The 19,990-nt window shown below is 43.2% G+C and overlaps 1 protein-coding gene across 2 annotated transcripts in view; it reads left to right on the top strand.

Annotated features, from left to right (window-relative positions):
* EXOC4 (exocyst complex component 4) overlaps nt 1-19,990 on the top strand; it is a 280,009-nt gene that overhangs the window by 14,795 nt on the left and 245,224 nt on the right. For both annotated transcript variants that reach the window (XM_056482278.1, XM_056482279.1), the window contains exons 2-4: nt 2,039-2,228; nt 5,616-5,810; nt 19,092-19,276. In XM_056482278.1, coding sequence (XP_056338253.1) covers nt 2,039-2,228; nt 5,616-5,810; nt 19,092-19,276 — 570 coding nt within the window. The remainder of the gene's footprint in view (nt 1-2,038; nt 2,229-5,615; nt 5,811-19,091; nt 19,277-19,990) is intronic.

Below are 19,990 nucleotides of genomic sequence, written 5' to 3' on the forward strand. Positions count from 1 at the left end.
TGCTGCTCCCTTGTCTGTCTCCCTGCAGGATTCTCCTGTGGTCTGTGCCACAGGTCAGACAGGATGGATGTTTTCATTAACTGCTGGGACAGGCAATCCTGTGCAGCACAAACACAGTGTCAGTTCCTCAGGAGGATATTCCTTGTGTCCAGTATAGCCACGCTGAAGAATATTCTGCCAGCAGAAACAAGCAGTTCTTCACAAAGAAAATGGATTTATCTGGAAGAGCTCTTAACAGAGGATGACTTTCTGCCAGCCTTGCATGTGATTTTCATTTCAGAATCATGGAATGGTTCAGATTGAGAGGGACTCAAAGATGGTCTGCTTCAACCCTCCTGCCATGGGCAGGGAGCCTTTCACTAAAATTGGTATTTTCTGGGCCCTGAGCAACCTTGTCTAGTGTTCTTACTTTTCAGATCCTTTTTAAAGAGCTTTGGCTAAAATAAAAGTAAAAAAAAAATTCTTTGTGTAAAGCTGGTTTAAGACACAACTAAAAAGTTTTGGGAGTGGAATATTAATGTAATAACATGAGAAAGGATTGCTCTTTCTCTAGCTGCCATGCAGCATGGAACTTGAAATGCTGCAATGAGTTTTATGCTTTGGAAGAAGCTGCTTTGAGGGGAGCCTCGTGGGGGACTGCAGCTTTTTCAGGAGGGGCAGCTCTGATCTCTGCTCTCTGTGACAGGGACAGGTCCTGAAGGACCTTATTTCAGTTTTGTGCAGGTACTTCAAATGTGCCTGGGGCTGTGTCAGGAAGTTGAGGTTGGATATCAGGAAAAGGTTCTTGTTGCTCTTTCTGGGATTGTTACCCTCTCAAAGGGAGGAGAAGACTGGAAACTGAGTGACATCAAGAAGCTTTGAGCTACGTCCAATTTCACAAAGTTTTCAGCAGTTTTGTTGCAATCTCAAGCTTAATTGATTTTGATAAAAAAATAAAGAATCTTGCTACATGATGTCAGGGGTTAAAATAATTGAGGGGATGGAAATAGGGTCATGGGGCCTTTTATTTGAAAACTGACTGCTGGGGGACGTGGATGGATTTGGGATGGATATCTCTGTCCCCCTGTGACATCCCTTACTTTTGGCAGGTAAGTTGCAGGACTTATAACACTGCACAAGTTGCACTGATTCCCAAGACTAAAGTTAGGATATTTTTCCTTATAGCTCTTCATAAAAAATCAAGAAATATTTCAGATTGTTCATTGTGCCTGTATTAATGACTGCCTGGCAGTGTGATAACCAATAGAGAACTTCCCCTGAAAAGAGAAAAAAAAAAAGTTCTGAAATGTTTGTGTGATGGTTTTGAAAGCAAAACCAGTGAGAGACTCCAAGTCAGAAATACAATTTAATAGGAAAAATAAAAAGAAAAATAAAATACAGGTAATAGTACAAAAGAAAAAGCACTGACAGAGTCAGAATACAACCTGACACCCCACTAGTTAGGGTGGTGGTAGCAGTCCAGGTGAAGTGGTCTTGTTGAAGCAGTGATCCTGTAGAAAGGTCTGGTAGCTCTTGTCCTCTGGAAACCAGTGGAAAAGGCTGCTCTGGTGTTCCAAATGTCAGTTTTTATCTGGGTAGGAAAGGCTTGGCTCCTCCCCTGGCTGGAGCATCTCCCAGTGGGATGATGGAATTTTATCAGTCATGGCCTGGGACTCACTGGCCATGAACAGGAGATATCTCCTGGAGGGAGGATGGGCTGTGGGAAGATAAAGATGATTGCCCAGCTGGTTTAAAGATGGCCCATTAACAGGAGATATATCCACATAGATCAGGATCACTGCCTCACCTGGTTTTTAACAGCTGCCCATTAACAGAGGGTATCTCCCACAGAAACAAGGATCACTGCCCCACCTGGTCTCAGCAGATGGTGACAGAACACAGATTTTTAAGCACATCCTTACATTGTAACCCAGGACAGTTTGAAAACTGCCAGAGCAATAAACCACAATATTGATGGGTTTTATTTCTCGCAGTGCATTGATCTCTGCCTGGCACTGGGATAAACTCCAAGTAACTTTTGACATCCTGGTGTCCCCAGGACTTTATCCAGCAGCGATGACGTGGAGGACAGGGAGAACGAGAAGGGGCGGCTGGAGGAGGCGTACGAGAAGTGCGACCGCGAGCTGGACGAGCTGATCGTGCAGCACTACACGGAGCTGACCACGGCCATCCGCACCTACCAGAGCATCACCGAGCGCATCACCAGCTCCCGCAACAAGATCAGGCAGGTGAGAGCCAGCCCTGGGGCTTTCTGGGTCCTGGCAGCTCCACGGGCCGGGAGCCGGCTGCACGTCTCCTCTCGGCCTGGCTGCTGCCTGTTGTTGTTTTGTTGGTGCTTTTGTTACTGGTAACTGCCAGCTGCTGAGCTCCTGTTTTAAGCTTTTGTGTCTCACTCTGTTTTTCCAGCTTTTTGACATTCTGGATGGAATAAGAATTGAGTTGAGAAGGTGCTGTTACCACTAAATTCCTGCTAAATTCCCACCTGGAGTACTGTGTCCAACCCTGTTAGACCAGGTCCAGAGGAATCCATGGAGATATTCCAAGGCTGGAGCTCCTCAGCTCTGGAGCCAGGCTGGGAGAGCTGGGGCTGCTCACCTGGAGAAAAGAAGGCTCCAGGGAGAGCTTCCAGCACCTTCCAGGGCCTAAAGGGGCTCCAGGAGAGCTGGAGAGGGACTGGGCACAAGGCCTGGAAGGATAGGATACAGGGAATGGCTTCCCATTGCCAGAGGGCAGGGATGGATGGGATCTTGGGAATTAAGAATTCAGAGCAGCTGTGGCTGCCTCTGGATCCCTGGAATGTCCAAGGCCAGGCTGGACACGGGCTGGGAGCAGCCTGGGATAGTGGGAGGTGTCCCTGCCATGGCCGGGTTTGAAAGAAGATGATTTTTAAGTTCCCTTCAACCCCACATTTTGGCATAATTCGAATTCTAAGCTAGGCCTGAGTACCAGGGACTCTGTGTCACTGCAGGGCCATCCAGTCCTACCAGTCTAGTACTGGCAACATTTTCTGTAGGATCTCACTGAGAACAGAAGTTGTTAAAAGTCAAACTGCAAGGTGGATGTGAAGCACAAAGCTTTGCAGTGCCCCTGTTCATTTATTGTCTGGGCATGTTGCTCTCAGGTTTTTGAAGTCTCCAGAGCTGCTGAGCTCACACCTTTCCATCTCATCTTTTCATGTTTTGCTATCTTGGCCTCCAGCCACCTCCTGATAGTCTGGGTGATTCATCAGCTTGCTTTTTGCTCACAGAATATGAATTTTGATGCTATTTCCAAGCTCAGCTGTGTTGTGTGAATACCCATGAACTCTGTGCCCCTGAATCTTTCTGCATTTTGAGTGCTCACACTTGGGTATGGTGCCAGTAAATAACTCTGCCACTTCTGACTGGGGACTTGTTTGAGCTGCTCTGTCCCTGCAGCAGCAGGTGAGTTCTTTGGGCTCCTTATCTTGCACTTGCTGTGCAATTTGCTGTACCTAAACTTTGCAAACCAGACACCAATTTTTTCTCACTTTATTATTTTTTTCCTGGCTCTGTGGAAGTCTCAGCTTAAAACTTTTCCCAGCAGTGCTTTAGGAGCAGCAGATTTTTACCCTTGTGGGGTTACATACTGACCCTTTTGGCTTTGAAAATTCATTTAACATTTTCAGAGAAAATGAGAGCATTCTGCTGCTTTCCAAGGGTAAGAGTTCATTCCAGGATTTATGGACAAAGCTCAGCACTCTGAAAGCAGAGATCAATTCCACTAAATTTGAAAACAACTATAGGCAGTGGCCTGGTTTCACAGAGTGTGCAAAGCTTTGCAGAGGTCAACACAAGCAGAGAGTGGTGTGACCTTTGGGTCCCACCTAGAAGGGTGAGGGACCTTTTGGTATTTAAGTTTGCTTTATTAGTTTTGGTCAATATGCATTGAAGTGGTTTTGACCTAATCTCACAGGAGGCCCCAGATCTGGTTTGTCATCAATCTGTGTTACACTCCCAGCCTTGCTCTGTGCAAGGTGGCACTTGTACCAGTGACAGATATTCCAGATCCTTCTGTGCATCTGCCTTTTGTAGGCAGTTCTTGTGGGAATTCCTGGTTAGTTTTGTGTTCAGCTACAGAGGTGCTGCCTCTGTAAAACTAAATTACAAAGCAGAACCAATTTGGGCTCCCAATGGGAGGCTTTTTTAAAATATCTGCTGTTCATTCCTTGCCCTGCTCCCAGATGTGGATGGAGTTGATAGTTTTTCTTGCAAGGACAGGAGCAGGAGTGTCTGGTGAGATTCCTTCTGGCCCCATGATTGTTTTGCTGACCTAGTTTGGCTCTCTGTAACTGCAGTCCACTGATGAAGCTGTGCCAGGTCAGTGAAACATTTCCAATTAATGTATTGAGCAGGGATTAGATGTGAAATTATCTCTGTGTGTGTTTTAGTTTGCTTCTGCTTTTTAGGACACTCTTAGATGAGGTTTGTTTTTTTTTTTTTGTTGGCTGAGGGTTTTTTCCATGCTCCTCTTTTCAGAAGGACATTTTGGAGTGCAGTATTGAAATCTCCTATCTCTGGACAGAGGCTGTTTTATAGACCTGTTGTTATTTACCAGTGTCCAGTTTTTTTATGTATTTTTCACATATATATTTTTTTTTAACTGCCTTCAGGTGAACAAGGCAGGAGAAAGTGCAGCTGAAGTGGGATTTGTGGAGTGCTTGAAAGGCTCATTATTTAAAAATAAATTGAAGGGCTCCATCTGAGTGTCTCTCTTCATGTGTAATTCAGTGAGAGTTCAGCCTGAGATAAGGTTGGGCCCCAAGTATTCATAACTTATCACAAAACAAGAGTGGTGTGAAGGCAATGTGTGAAGCTGTGCTGCTAATTGCTTCCACATTTTAGTAGGAATTGTTGATTTGCATTATGCAGAAAGAGCTAGGTTACACTGACCTTACCAGAGAGAATCTGAAAGAAGGAAATCTGTGAGTTGAGAGAATGGAGAAGGAAAACTCTTGGTGTTGCCTGAATGGAGAAAAATTAGAGATTTTGCCACTTGAAAGATGGCATGGGGCTCAGATCTGAACTGCATAGCAGCACTAAAGGGTTTGTAATGGTTTCATAAATAATGGAAATGTTGATTTGAACTCATAAATCATCTGATTAAATCTTCCAAAAAAAAATGGTATTGCTCAAGTTATTGGGAAAATGGGTTTATTCTTAGCTGGTCTTGTTTCAAGGAAAGGAAGCAAATTTGAAGAAAGGAGGAGATGTGCCAAAAGCTTTAATAGGCAGATGGAAAATGTTTGCAGCAGGAAAATTAGTGGTGGCTGAGTTCTTCCACAGAAAATTGGATTCTTGCTGCTTGCCAAAATCCTGAATTGGTTTTTGGGAAATGGCCTTGGTTGTGGTTAACAGGATCTGGTGTTTAATTGCATTGTGGCACTTCAGTTAAATTTTCACTAGTGGTATAAAACTTATATTGAAGAATATTTCACTATGAGAGAAGTTCAGTTTTTATGGTCTGTACATTCCCCTTCAGCTAAAGCTGTGAAGGAAATCAGATTTACTTTCAGCCTGGTGATACTTCCCCTAGTAAAGCAAAGGTGGGGAAGGGCAGGGGAGGGACAGATGCCATTAACCCTTTGTGTGCTGCAGGTGAAGGAGAACCTGCTGTCCTGCAAGATGCTGCTGCACTGCAAACGGGACGAGCTGCGCAAGCTGTGGATCGAGGGCATCGAGCACAAGCACGTGCTCAACCTCCTGGATGAGATTGAGAACATCAAGCAGGTCCCTCAGAAGCTGGAGCAGTGCATGGCCAGCAAGCACTACCTCAACGCCACTGACATGCTGGTATTCCTTCTTTGTCCTTCTTTGTCCTTCCTTTTCTTGTCCTTCCTTTCTCTGTCCTTCCTTTCCTTGTCCTTCCTTCCTTGTCCTTCCTTTTCTTGTCCTTCCTTTCTCTGTCCTTCCTTCCTCTGTCCTTCCTTCCTTGTCCTTCCTTCCTTGTCCTTCCTTTCCTTGTCCTTCCTTTCCTTGTCCTTCCTTTCCTTGTCCTTCCTTTCCTTGCCCCTTCCTTCCCTTCTTCCCTCCTCTCTATTTTAAAATTAATTTTCCAGACATCTGCCTGGATCATCTTTCTTAAAATCTTCCCAATTATTTCAAAGCCATTTTTACTATAGAAGGAACTGTCTCCTGTGTCCCTTCTCTTTCATCCCCAACACAACTTTGGTCATTATTCAGAGGGGAGATCCTTACACAATTTGGGTGGGTTTGCCTCATTGTCTGGGTGAGAGGACAGTCAAGGTTTAGGTTGGGCATTAGGAGGAATTTTTTCACAGAAAGGGTGCTGGAGGTGGGAATGAACTGCCCAGGGAAGTTTGGAGTCCCCACCCCTGAGGTGTCCAGGGAATTCCTGGATGTGGCATTCAGTGGTGGAGATTTGCCATAGGTTGGATTTGATGATCTCAGACATCTTTTCCAACCTCACTGGTTTTATGACTCTGTGATTCTTTTCCTGGGGCTCTTGATCCTTTCTGCTTAGTTCCAGCTTTTGTTTAATCTCTTTTTCTCCCTTCCTTCAGGTGTTTTTTTTCTCTTCAGTTCCATCTCTTTTATAAGCTTGCCTTTCAGTTCCAGTCTTGTGCAGGAGTTAAAAGGTTCCTGGACTTCTCTAATTACAATTTTTCTAAACTTAACATTTCCTCACCAGGCTCCAGTCCTTCCTTTCCTGGAACTGCTTTCTAGGAATTAAAAACAAGAGAGGTGATTTTTCTCTTTGAATCCTGACATGTAGAGTGCTCAATCCAGTTCTGGGCTCTCCAGTAAAGACAGATGGAGTTGCTGGGTCCAGGCCAGTGGGGGATTCCAGGGATGGTTAAGGAGCATCTCTCACATGGAGAGAGGCTGGGAGAATCCTCAGGGAGATGTTTTTGATGGTTATTATTGTTTTCTGGGGTGGTGGATGGAAAACAGAGCCAGACTCTCCTTAGTGGTGCCCAGGGCTGGGCACAGTCTGAAACACAGGGGATAGTTTGACCCTAAACCAGCCCTTTGTTACTGTAGGGATGGTTGAACACTTGAACAAGTGCTCAAACCAGAGAGGTTTTGGAGTCTCCCTCTGTGGAACATTTCCAAATCCAGACTGGCCATGGCTCTAGGTGCCCATGCTTGGGCAGGGAAGTGGATTTGATTTTCTCAAGAGGTCCTTTCACTCTGGTTAAAAAGTGGAGGCAAAAGTTACCTCAGTTTCTTACTCCTCTTTGGCAGACAGTGCCTTTAAGGCCATCTTTTCATTGCATTATTTTTGTTGTTTTTTTCCTCTTTACTGCCCTTTGTTGTCTCTCTTAGTTGTGCCTCTTCATTTCTTTTTAATAAGTCATTACCCAACAGGAGAAAGAGCTGGAAATTGTCACCCTGAACTTCAATTTCCTCCTTTTTGCTTTATCTTATTTTACCTTAAATATGACTTTGTAAAACTTACCTTGTTCCCTCTGGTACATTTCCCACAGCTGGATGCCACTCTCATGCCATGGCCTGTGGAACCCCACCTGGTTTTTGTTGTTGCTGTCACATCCTCATGTCTGGCTCCACTCTGCCATCACCTTCCTTTTGTTTTGCTGTTGCTCCTCCTGTGCCAGCCCTGCTGCAGTCACAGGATCATGGAATGGTTTGGCTTGGAAGGGACCTGAAATCCCATCCAGTGCCACGGCAGGGACACCTTCCACTGCTCCAGGCTGCTCCAAGCCCCATCCAGCCTGGCCTTGAACAGCTCCAGAAATGAGAGAATCCAAGTGTGGTGTTTGCCTGATACTTTAAAATATGAAAAATGAGCTAAATTAAGGCACCAAAATATCATACTCCCAGTTACCATCAGTATGAGTTGAAATGTTGGTGCTTTTTTCACCAATTTCCTTGTTTTTTTGTTGTTTTTTTTTTAATGGGTTCTTTTTTGAATTAATAGAACTCCAGACAAGTAACCTGTTTCCTGTTCAAAATCTGTGTTAGGAAGTGTAAGAAGAAAAATAACCTTGCTTAAGATTTCTCATACATTAGACTTTAGAAATGGTTTTCAACCTGTGTATTTGATATCTTACTGGTTTGCAATATTTTGTGTACATTTATTTTAAATATAAACACTTATGTGTATATAAATGTGTGCTTAGGTAAAGTTGCCTGTGGCTATGAGGGAGAGACAGCATTAGATCTCTCTGATTTATAGACTCCTTGCAGCATTTCTGTTGCTGCTCTGTGTTTGGTTGTTTTTTGTTTTCAGCATAGCAAATATTTTCTAATAAATCAAATAATAATGATATCAAAAGCAGCTGTTAGTTCATGGGCTTTTTTGAATATAAATCAAGGAATGCAGAGAAACCTCAAGTGGAAATTGAACACTCAATTTCAGCCACTCGTTGACACTTCCAGTTCTCATTTGAAGACAAATGTGCCTGTATGAAGCAGCAGTAATTCACCTGCATTTGGAGCTTTTCCCTGGCCAAAAATCACTGCAGGTTCATTGGCTTTTGCCATCTTGTGTTAACACAGCTCTGCAATGTTGTAATCACTCACTGGCTCTGGGATAATTCCTTTGATGTGATGGGAATATTATGTAAAATCATTACTGATGTGTCAGGGAGGCACAGTGTCCATAGATCTGCCTGTCCTTTGGTTTCATTCCTCAAGGTAAACAGCTGCTCATGGCTCAGGAAAAACCCAAACCAAGGAGTTTGTAGCCCTCATTTTGCAATTAATACAATTCCTGTAGCCCTGTGATCCATCCAGTCAGAATTAGACCTTTCCAGGCTGGCTGCAATCCTTCCAAAGGCATCATTCCAGCCTGCTGCATCCCATCCCTGCAGCCTGCTCTTTGTATTCCACTCACATTAATTGAAGTAATTTTGCCACTGAAGCGTGTTTCAAACCTCTGCATTTAAATTGAAATTTTAATTCCCTTATTGTTTGGAAAAGAGGGCTGAGGATGGCTTGTTACAGGTTTCATTATCACTCAAAACTCTCCAGCTGCTGGTTCTAATGTGCAGTGACTGAGTAATGCAGGCAAGGATTGTTAATAAAAGACTGGCAGCTTTTCCCAGTTGGATAAACACAATGCAGAGGTACTTTGTGACAGCTTACATTTGTATGAAGTTAAATTTTTTTTTTAAGTGACAGCTTTTTTTTTTTTTTTCTTTCTGATTCTGTATCCAGCCAGAGCAGCACACAAATATCAGGTGTTCCTCCAGCATCTTGATAATTCCAGGAGCACAGGCAGTAGGATCAGGTTTGCTGTCCTATAATTGCACATTACAGGGTGTCAAAAAGAAGCCATTTCCAGCATCCTTTGAATTGTGAAGCTTTGGAGAATTTGGGAATGTCTGGAACAGATAAAATGCCTGTTTGAGCTGGAATGCATTTTAGTTATTTTTCATTTCTTTATGTGCCTGTTTTATAGAGTGACTTTGTGCATTTGCCTGAAATGGAGCTGTTTTATCACATGCTGAATTACTGACAGCAATATTCACTTTTATGGGGCACTTGAGTGCACGTGCAGCCATTTGTGGGTGGTTTTTGTTTAATGTAAAACAAGAAAAGGGTTCAGGGGGGCCCTTGTGGCTCTGAACAAGTCCCTGACAGGAGGGGACAGCCCCAGGTCAGACTCTGCTCCAGGGAACAGGGACAGGAGGAGAGGGAACAGCCTCAGGGTGGAGACTGGGGAAAATTTCTTCATGGGAAGGGCAGTGGTGGCAGAGTCCCCATCCCTGAGGGATTTCAAAGCCCTGTGGAGGTGGCACTTGGGGACATGGGTCAGTGGTGGCCTTGGCACAGCTGGGAATGCTTGGACTCAATGATCTGAGAGCTCTTTTCCAACTTAAACAGTTCCACAATTCTGTGATCTGCTGTTGAGGTGAAATTGTGACCAGGAGGAGCTTCCCAGGAACAGTCTCCAGAGAGGGGAGCAGGGCCAGGGACAGATTTGATGTCACTTCCCTGGAAGCCTGAGCTTGGCTGCTGCAGTGAGGAACCCAAGTTCTTCCACAGGAGATGTTCTGGGAGTGCTCCACACCACCAGAGATCAGCAGCAGGACAGGCAGCAGTGACCAGGACAGGAGATTCACCCTTGGAGGACACAGTTTCATGTCCAGTGTCCCCAGCACTGGGCTGTGCATTGATTATGCTCTGCATAATAATAAATTAATTAGCTGAAGATTGTGGAGATCTGTGCTGTTACTTTAATTCTGCTGATGCTGCTGTTGACACATGAGGTCCCAGTAGGGAAAACTTAATATTTGCCATTTGTTTCTATAATTTAAGAGCTGAAATGCTGAAAACAGTGAAGAAATATTGTTGAATAAAGTAATTCAAGGTCATGTCATATAATTAAATAAAAACTCTTTAGGCTGCTTTGTTTTATTCTCGATTTGCCCTTGTGACAGATAATAAACACTGAAACTGCAGAAATCTGTCCATGGGATAAGAAGGAGGACCATTGCTATTTCCAGCTGATTTTTTTCTTTTATTTATTTGTCAGGAAGAATGAAGGTGGGAAGATGAAAGGATGGAACCCTTTCATTATTCTTAACTTCCCCCTTGTGTTACAGAGTGAGGAATTGGTGTTTTCCTCTTGGGCACATCCTTCTCCTGTGTCTTTTTCCCAGGAAATAAAAAGCTGTCAGTATTTTGTTTCTCCATAAGCAGGGAATGCTCCAACATCTACTTTTTTTTTTTTTTTTCTTTCCCAGTGTTAAAGACTTCAAGTTTTTAATGTCAGGAAAAGAATAATATATATCTCCTGCTCTGCTTTCTGATGTGAGTAATAGCAGCAGGTTTTTGTGGGTTTTGAGCTGATTACTTTCTCACTGCACATTTGGCATTTTACAAAAAAAGTGAGGTTTTGATTTTTTTAAAAGGCAGGAGTTTACAACACCACTGAGTGACTGGGTGACAACAGAAGGGGTGCTAGAAGTGGAAGGGGTGTGAATAAGTGGAAATGCTGTGCAGAAATCATGGAATCCCAGAATGGTTTGGGTTGGAAGGGACATTAAAGCTCTCCCAGTGGCACCCCTGCCGTGGCAGGGACACTTCCCAGGCTGCCCCAGGCCCCATCCAAGCTGGCCTTGGACATTCCAGGGATCCAGGGGCAGCCACAGGTTTTCTGGAAAACACATGAAGGTGGCACAGGAAAAGGAGATAGAGGAGAAATTAAGCAGGGCAGGGATATTCTGGTGAGCAGTGAGGACCCACTTGCTGTGGGGAGTCAAGCTTTAAAATGAAATATTTTCTCAGGAGCTGAGGGTGGTTTTTATTCTGTATGCAAAATATTTACCCTCTTCTTCCACATCCCATAATGAGCATCTCATTCCAGAAATTGCCTGGATCCCTGGAAGTGTCCAAGGCCAGCTTGGAGCAGCCTGGGACAGTGAGATGTCCCTGCCATGGCTGGGGTGGCACTGGATGAGCTTTAAGATCCCTTCAACCCAAACCATTCCATGGTTCTTTGTCCTCCTCAACAACCTGCAGTGCTCCTCACTTTGCTGTGCACTCCACAATAATCCTCTGGAGAAGCCTTTGGAGTGACAGCCCCTCCCTGGAAAACTCTCTCAGCCTGGGCATGGCTGAGAAATTTCATTTTTATTACTTGACTGCAGCTGCCACCTGTGGCTTTCCTCAGGATGGCACAAGGAGAGTCTTTCAATCACAAATGCCTTGTAGTGAGCAGAGCTCTTACACCTTAAGTAGCCTGGAATAATGAAATAAATAAAAATAACAATGCAGTTCTCAGGCTGCATTTTATTTACTGCCTGCCTTTCAGCTGGAACAAGGAAAATCAATAAAAACCACTTTCATTTTGTTTCTGCATTCCTTAGTGCAGCCCTGGGATTCAGGTGCTGCTCTGGATGAGTTTTATATTTTGGAATGAAGTAAGTGGAAATAAGAGACCTGGGTTTGTTTGGGATTCTGTAGAAATGTTTTTATAGGTAAATTTAAATTTTGCCTCTGCTTCACATTCTCTTTTGAGAAGTGGCATCTCCAGGGTTGTATCTCATTTCATGTGAGGCTTCTGTTAATTCTTAATAATTGGGAAGTCTGCTGATTTCTTAAGGTGAGGGACAGGTGAGAAAGAGGCACCTTGGTTTTTGTTAATTTTATTAATTCCATCTATACTTGGAATATGTTCTGGTGAGTCACAAAACCATGGAAATCATGGGCTTTGTGTGCCTGGGAGGTCTGGGGCCACACAAGGAGGATCTGAGGGCATTTGCTTTGTCCAGGCTGAGTTTGGTGGAATATTGGTAAATTCTTTATGCAAAAGAATTGGGGGTATTTATTCTTAGATCATTTTTCACCTTCTATAATTTTTCCCTATTTTCCCCCCTTAAATACTGCTTTGATTATATTTAAATAAACTTTAGGCTAGTTTTAAGCACATTAGAGCATGGAATTTCCCTTATAAACATCTTAAATATTTTTCCCCCTGGGCACAGTTATCAATGACTTGCCCTCATTCTTTTCCTGCTATAATTTGCATTTTCAGGGCAGTCTGTTGATGAAGTTTTAGCACCTAAAGCTGCCTCCTTTGACCACAGGCTTGAGCCCAGCTCCTCCTCAGGACCTCTCCAGAGCATCATCAGGAGGCTCTTGGCTCTGCTCATAACAACCCTTCATTTCAGCTGCTGAAAGTTGATTTCATAAGAAATCAGGCTGTGATGAAGGTGGAGCAGAGTTGGAATACAGAGGATGCTTTTCCAGCAATCATTGGTATTTCCAGGAATTCTTTTTTAAACTCTGGAGTGTTAGACAGAATTGTATCCCCAGTAAAACTCTGCAGCAACACCATGAAAAAATTGTTGAAGGGCTATAAAATAATCCAGATAAATCTGATTGAATTACTTTGAAAATACAGCTTTAAAGCTGGTGGAAAGGTGTAATAAATTCAGTTTTACTAAAGCATTTGAAACATTTGGGGTGAAAATGGAAATGAGAAGTGAAAGCAAAAAGTCTTGGATAATTCTGTGATGCCAGTAGATAATTCTGCCATTTCAGGGAAGTCATTTGTCCACACTGGTGGAGAAAATGCAGAATTTGTGTTCAGGTCCAAGTGAGCAGTTGGATAAACCTCTTGTTTTTAGTCCTTCTCTTCCTTTTGGTTCCAGCACTTTGTTGCTAGAAAGACATTGATGAATTACAGTGAGTGGAGGAGGAAGGAGAATGATTGATGGGTGACTGAGGCAAATGCAAAAGAATTAAATTTCTGTAGCTGGAGGAAAGGACAGCAAGTGAGGAACATAATTTTATAAATATTTAAAAGTCTGCAGAGGGAAAACAGTGTTTGGTCATTGCCATTGGAACACTTCAGAAAAATAAAAACTGTCCTTTGTGTTAAGGTGTTTCAGACCAGGTTTGCCCAAAATAACCCTTTTATTTTTGTTTCTGCTTTTTTTTTTTTTTTTTCTCTTTTTGCAACCTCAGATCAGTTTGCTTGTCCCAGGTTGAGCTGTTTTCCTGCAAACTGAGCACTTTTTTTTTGGTGTGTATAGCTGAGAATCTTTCAAAGTGATTTTCCAAACTTCTCCCCCTCTCAGCTTCAGTCATCTGTGTCAGCCCCCCCCCCTTTTTTGTGCATCTTTTACTCACAAATCCTTTCATGCCTGCCAAGGAACCATAATCATAATCTATAGCTCTTCCTTTGCTTTTTGCTTGTTGATTCTTACAAGATTTTTAAAGGTGAGCAAAATTAGGAACAATTTCTGCCCTCATGAATATCCCTGATGTAAACACCCAGTGCAGTCCATCAGCTCCTCATTAATCCTCATGTCCTGGGTTCTTTTTTCCCTTTTCCAAAAGGAAATTGCCAAATCCCAATTCCTGTTTTTAGGGAGAAGGAGGCAGTGGCAGTCAGGAATATCATCACTGATCTTTGTGCTTTTCCTGTTTTCCATGATTTTACCTGAAGGCTCTGCTGTAGGATCACCATGGTGGTTTTTAAGTTCAGGCTCATCTTAATTCCTGTTCACTGATTTATCTTGGTGCCACCTCAGGCTGTGCTGGGGCAATTTGGTAGCAGACAATTCCAAACCTTTGGATTTCTTATTTGTTATTTTCCTTGAATCCCATTGTTTTGCTGGCCCATCACTTTTCAACTTCATCCTGATTCACCTTGCAACCAAAATCCTGCAACAAATCTACAGCTGAAACACAGCCTTGATAAAACTCGTGTCAGGGTTGGAATTAAAAGACACAAATGCAGTGGAAAACAGGTTTAATCAGGTTAATTAACACTTGTTAAGTGTTGCCAGCAGTGGAGGCTCCAGGTGCTTCACAGGCTTTTGGATTTTGGGTGTTATTCTGTGATTCCAGCCATGATTCCTTGCATTGTCCATCAAAAATGTGGTAATTTTGCAGCCTTAAATTTAGGAGCTCCTTGCTTGTTTTATTCCTGATAAACTTAAGAGTGATTTGGAATTTTGAGGTGGGTAAAAATAGAGAAGACAAACCAACCCTGCTGAAGTAAACATTTTCTCACTGCTCTCCAGGTCCAATTCATGTCCAAGAGCTTTATTTATTCCCCTCCTTTTTCTCAAGTTACTTTTTCCTTGGCTTTTGCTCAGTCTGTCACAGCTCCTGTACTGAGGCAGTGGGTGACATAGAGACTGGGTGACATAGAGACTGGGTGACACAGGGATTGGGTGACACAGGGATTGGGTGACACAGGAATTGGATGACACAAGAATTGGGTGGAAAACAGACAGGGTGACACAGGAATTGGGTGGCACAGAGATTGGGTGACACAGAAATTGGGTGGCACAGAGACTGGGTGACACAGGAATTGGGTGACACAGAGATTGGGTGACACAGAGATTTGATGGCACAGGAATTGGGTGGAAGAGAGACAGGGTGGCACAGAAATTGGGTGACACAAGAATTGGGTGACACAGGAATTGGGTGACACCTGGGAGTGTTTCTTGCTGCTGCTCTGCCTCTCCCAGTGCTTTGGTTCACAGGTTTGGGTGGGAAGGGACCTTCAGTCCCATCCAGTGCCACCCCTGCCATGGACAGGGACACCTCCCTCTGCCCAGGGTGCTCCCAGCCCCATCCAGCCTGGCCTGGACATTCCAGGGATCCAGGGGCTGCTCTAGGAATTCAATTCCAGGTCCTCCCAGGGAAGAGGGATCAGCATTGGTGGGTGTTGTGTCTCTCTGCCCACTTCCAAGTCCCAAAAGCTGCAGTGTGAGGACTTTCCTGTTCCACAGCACTTTCCAGGCTCAGTCCTTATCTCCTGCACCTCAGCTGCAAATGGAATTCAGTGACCTGCTTGTTTAGATCTGCCTACACTTATTTCAACTGGTTTTTAGTAATTTTCCTTTCCTGTACCTTGTGAAAGTGAGTCCCTTGTAAATGCAGCAGATCAATTCTCCTTTTAAATGTCAGCATTGTTGTATTCACCAGCAAGGCAGCTGGAACCTTCTGGGTTGTTGCTTATTTATTTACTCTTTTATTCCAAGGGCTCAGCTTTTTCCCTTTTGTCAGATTGTGTTTGTGTATGGCTTTTTTTTTTAATCTCAAATTATGACCCACCACCTTGTTTTCTTTTAACCTTTCCCAGTTGTGTGTTCATGTTTTCATATCTGTTGTTCAGATTCAGAGCAGACTGGTTTCCCAGCCAGAAAGGATTTGGTTTTCTAGTAAAATGAATAATTGAGGAAGGAATTCTTCCCTTTGAGGGTGGTGAGGCCCTGGCACAACTTGCCCAGAGAAGCTTTGGATTCCTCATCCCTGGAATGTCCAAGGCCAGGCTGGATGGGGCTTGGAGCACCCTGGGATGGTGGAAGGTGTCCCTGCCCATCAGAACTTCAATGTCCCTTCCAACCCAAACCATTCCATCATTCCATGTTTTTTTTTTTATTCTATCATTATTTTGGGGTTTTTTCCCCCTCCCTGAAAAAAAAAAAAAAGCATCTAATTGAAACTTTTCATTTTCTGCTCACTTCCAGGCTTATGGGGGTTCAGCAGAACCTTTGAGAGAATAAATAGATTTCACTGTAAGCAGATTGGAAAACTTTGGCTGAAGTCAGAAAAGAAAGAATTTTGACAAATACCTTGTTAGCACTTAGGTTGTTGTTGTAAAATGCTGAATTAAACCCTTCCAAATTGCCTGTTACACTAAGCAAGTGTTTAGCTGTGTTTTCTTTTTAAGGCAATTAAGCCTTGCTATAAACTGCCTGTGACCTTTAAACAAGCTGCCTAATGCTGCTGGTGCCACGGTTATTTTCTATAAACTTGCAATTTTTAGCTTATACAAAGCACAGCTCTTTTTTTAAGGCTTATTTCATCTCTATTTCCTAAAGGCTCTTTGCTTATTGTAGGTGCTAATAAGCAGAGAGAGATAAGAAGATTTGAACATCAGGAATTGCTATCAGATCATCTAAGCCAAATTCTCTGCTAATCCAGGCCAATATTTTAATTAGTGTTTGACTAAATTACAGTTATTGTGTGTTCATGAGCAGCTTTCAATGGGAGAGAGAGAGCTGAATTCAAGAATTAAAGGAGGTGCTGCTGGGGACTGCCCATTCTTTTGGTACAATTTGCTCATTGTGATGCAGTTTTTTTCCACAAGAATAACAACTTGTTTATTGTTGATTCCTTTTCCTGCTGCTCTGTGTTGCTGTGGCTTCTCTCTGCCCCTCAGCCCCTGCCAAAAGATTAATGTGGGGGAGCTCTCTTACCTGTAATTATCTTTAGTGTCCAGCTAGTCCAACACAATGCCATGATCCCCCTGCAGAAAAACAAACAAAAATCACTTTATTTCCATTTAACTGTATGTGTAGAAAAAAGAGCAAGGAAGGACCATAAGCTGCTTTTTCTGGACCCTTGAACCACTTGTAGCATCTCATTTCCAGCTTTTCTTGGGCTGCTTTTCCATTCTCAGTAGTCACTGGAGTCTTGCTGGATAACTCTTCCTCTCTCTATCCAATTCCACATCTTTTAGTCCTTTTGGGTGCAGCCAGCAGGTGATGGGAGTGTTAAAAACCAGGGAAAACTGGTTTGCATCTGTTGTGTAATCCAAGTTTTGGTGTGTTAGGAGCTGAGTGGGGACAAAAAGTCAAAAAAGTTTCATCTGCCTTTAGTGTATATTTAATTTTATGCATTTTTTAATTGATGTTTTTTGCTTCCTTTTGGTTGCTTTTGCTATTCTGGGCTGGCTTATCCAGCACACAAAGGTTTTAATCTCCTTTTTTTTTTTTAATTTTGGAATATAATCTTGGGTGCTGCTTTGTTGCCAGGACCTAAATCATCTTTCTGTAAGCAAAACTGTAGAAAGGAAAAATGTTTGGTTTGGTTTTTTAGCATAATATTTATAATTGTTGCCATCTTTGACTTCCATGAACATGAGCATAATAAGTGGTTGAATATTCCATTTTTTTCCTTAAAAGATGTCCTTAAGAGCTGTATTTTGGCCTTAATTTTTTTTTTGTAAGCAATGAACTCTTTAGGAACTGGCAAGACAGAGCTGAGTGAAAAGTTTAAATTCCCATTCCTTGTATTTCAGGGAAAACTTATCCTGGATGTCTTGGATTTTTTTTAATGTCACCTTGCTCTGGATTTCACTTCTTTTCTGGCTGCTTTTTCATCTCTCAGTTTCTCAGTATGACAAATGTTGCTCCTGCTCCTTGCTCTGGTGGGATTTTTGGCCCAGCTCCCAGGGCAGTTGCAGCTCCCCTGAAGTGATTGGGGGGGTTCAGGTGACTTTAGAATGGGGAAATTTGGGGAATAAAAGCTCCACCTGCCAAAGGAAGAAGAGAGGAATTGATGCTTCCACTTCTGCCAGGGTTTCCTGCATGGTGTGTGCTGAGCTGCTCCATTTGTGTGAGCTCCTCTGGGGAGAAGGAAATTGGGTTTTTCCTTCATCTTTGGGTTGGTTTTGTGATGTGTGGTGGCCAAACTTCCCCAGCTATTCCTGGATGGATACTGGGAAGGAAGAGGATGGACAGTGGTGTGTGGCAAGATTTAAAAATGAATATAAAAAGCTTGGCTGTCCCATGGATATTCCAGGTTTTTCCTGGGCTTGGAGGCCAGCAAAGGAATACACTGGTGATGGATATTCTTCCAGCAGAGTTAATATTTACTGGTACTGAGGGAGCAGCCCTCAGCTGGGCTGGCTGCTCACTGTATCTTTGCTTTTAATTTTTAATGTTTGGCTGACAGGTTTGTTCTGAACTGAGATCCTGAAGTGCAAGCAAATGTCTTATTTCACTGACAGCATCCTCAGTTAGCAGGGAATGGGTTTTTAAATTTTATTTTCAACCTCTGCATGCCAAACATGCTCTTTCCAGTTCCTTACAACATCAGCACTGAGAGTTTGGAAGCTGCAGAGGGATGCCATAATTTATTTATGAGTAACTGGAAATCTCTGTTCAATAGAAAACCAACTGGTTTTCTGGGATGCATAGTGAGAGTTGGTTTTAGGTGCTGATTTGTCATTCCTGGTGGGTTTTGTCTGTGTTTGGGTTTGTCCACCTTTCTTTTTAGGATAGGAAAGGAAATTAGGAAATTTCAGTGCCCATGGAATGTCAGCTGATCATTATTTCAGATATTTAAATGGTGTAGCCACAGGACATAACTCTTATGCAGCCTAAAGGATGAGGCCTCCAAAGCTTTTCCAGTCATGACTTTAAGCAAATTAATTTAAGCCATTTTCTCCCTATTGGTAGAATTTGGAATAATGGGGCTTTTTTGTGTTTCTGTAATGGAAATAATAACAACCATCAAACACCATTGTCACTATCTTCTTCTAACACTTCTCTACTTAATAATCCTCTTATTTGGGGATAAACCATTCTTTGATTTTTATTAAAGAACTGTTTTTTCATTAACTAATTTTATACATGTGCTTAATATTTGAAGGCTGCACATTAAATCTGAATTATTTGGATGTTGGACCCTTCATATCCCCATCATTTGGGGATAGAAATAAAGAACTATTACTTCAAGATTTCTTGCTTTAGAAGAGTTTTAAGGATAGAATCATCCTGGGATTCAAACACTCCCCTAAACCAAGAGGAAAATTACAAAATTGAATTAATTGATGGTGAGAGTTGAACGAATCTGTGTTTAAAAATTGTCCCATTTTTTTCTCCCCAGGTGTCAGCAGTGGATTCCCTGGAGGGTCCCCTCCTGCAGGTGGAGGGGCTGAGTGACCTGAGGCTGGAGCTGCACAGCAAGAAGATGAACCTGCACCTGGTGCTGATCGATGAGCTGCACCGACACCTGTACATCAAATCCACCAACCGCGTGGGGCAGCGCGGCAAGGACAGAGCCCGGCTCGGGTGGGACACGGTCACCTCTAACTTCCTCTTCTTCCTGCCACAGCTGGGACTGTCCTGGTGTGAAGGACAGGTGTCTGCCAATAAAAGCAAAAACTTCTCTTTGAAATGGAGAATGTAAACCCCCTCCCTCCAAATTATTATCATTTTGAAATTAATGGGCTCTCAGGCAAAGAGATGGGAATTAGGAATAACAGTTCTTTACTAGGAACATTAAAATAGAAATGCAGTATTACACAGAACAATCCCAACCCTGCCAGAGTCAGAATCCAAGCTGACACCCGTCAGTCAGTCAGGGTGTTGGCACAGTCCCATTCAATGGTGGCTGCATCCTCCTGCAGGGGCAGATGTGGTTCAGCTGGAGCAGTGCTCCTGGAGAAGGTGCAGTTTCCTCTGAAGGTGCAGGGATGATGTGGAAAGGTCTGGTTTTCCTCTGGAATGCAGTGGGAAGAAGGTTCCTTGGTGTCCAAAATGTCAGTTTTTATCTGGGTAGGAAAGGCTTGGCTCCTCCCCTGGCTGGAGCATCTCCCAGTGGGATGATGGAATTTTATCAGTCATGGCCTGGGACTCACTGGCCATGAACAGGAGATATCTCCTGGAGGGAGGATGGGCTGTGGGAAAGATAAAGAAAACTGTCCCACCTTGTTTTAAGAGCTGGCCCATTAACAGAGGATATCTCCCATGGAGATCAGGGTCACTGCCTCACAGATCACACAC

Source organism: Oenanthe melanoleuca, chromosome 1A (genome assembly GCF_029582105.1).
Source record: "Oenanthe melanoleuca isolate GR-GAL-2019-014 chromosome 1A, OMel1.0, whole genome shotgun sequence".
NCBI classification, from domain to species: Eukaryota; Metazoa; Chordata; class Aves; order Passeriformes; family Muscicapidae; genus Oenanthe; species Oenanthe melanoleuca.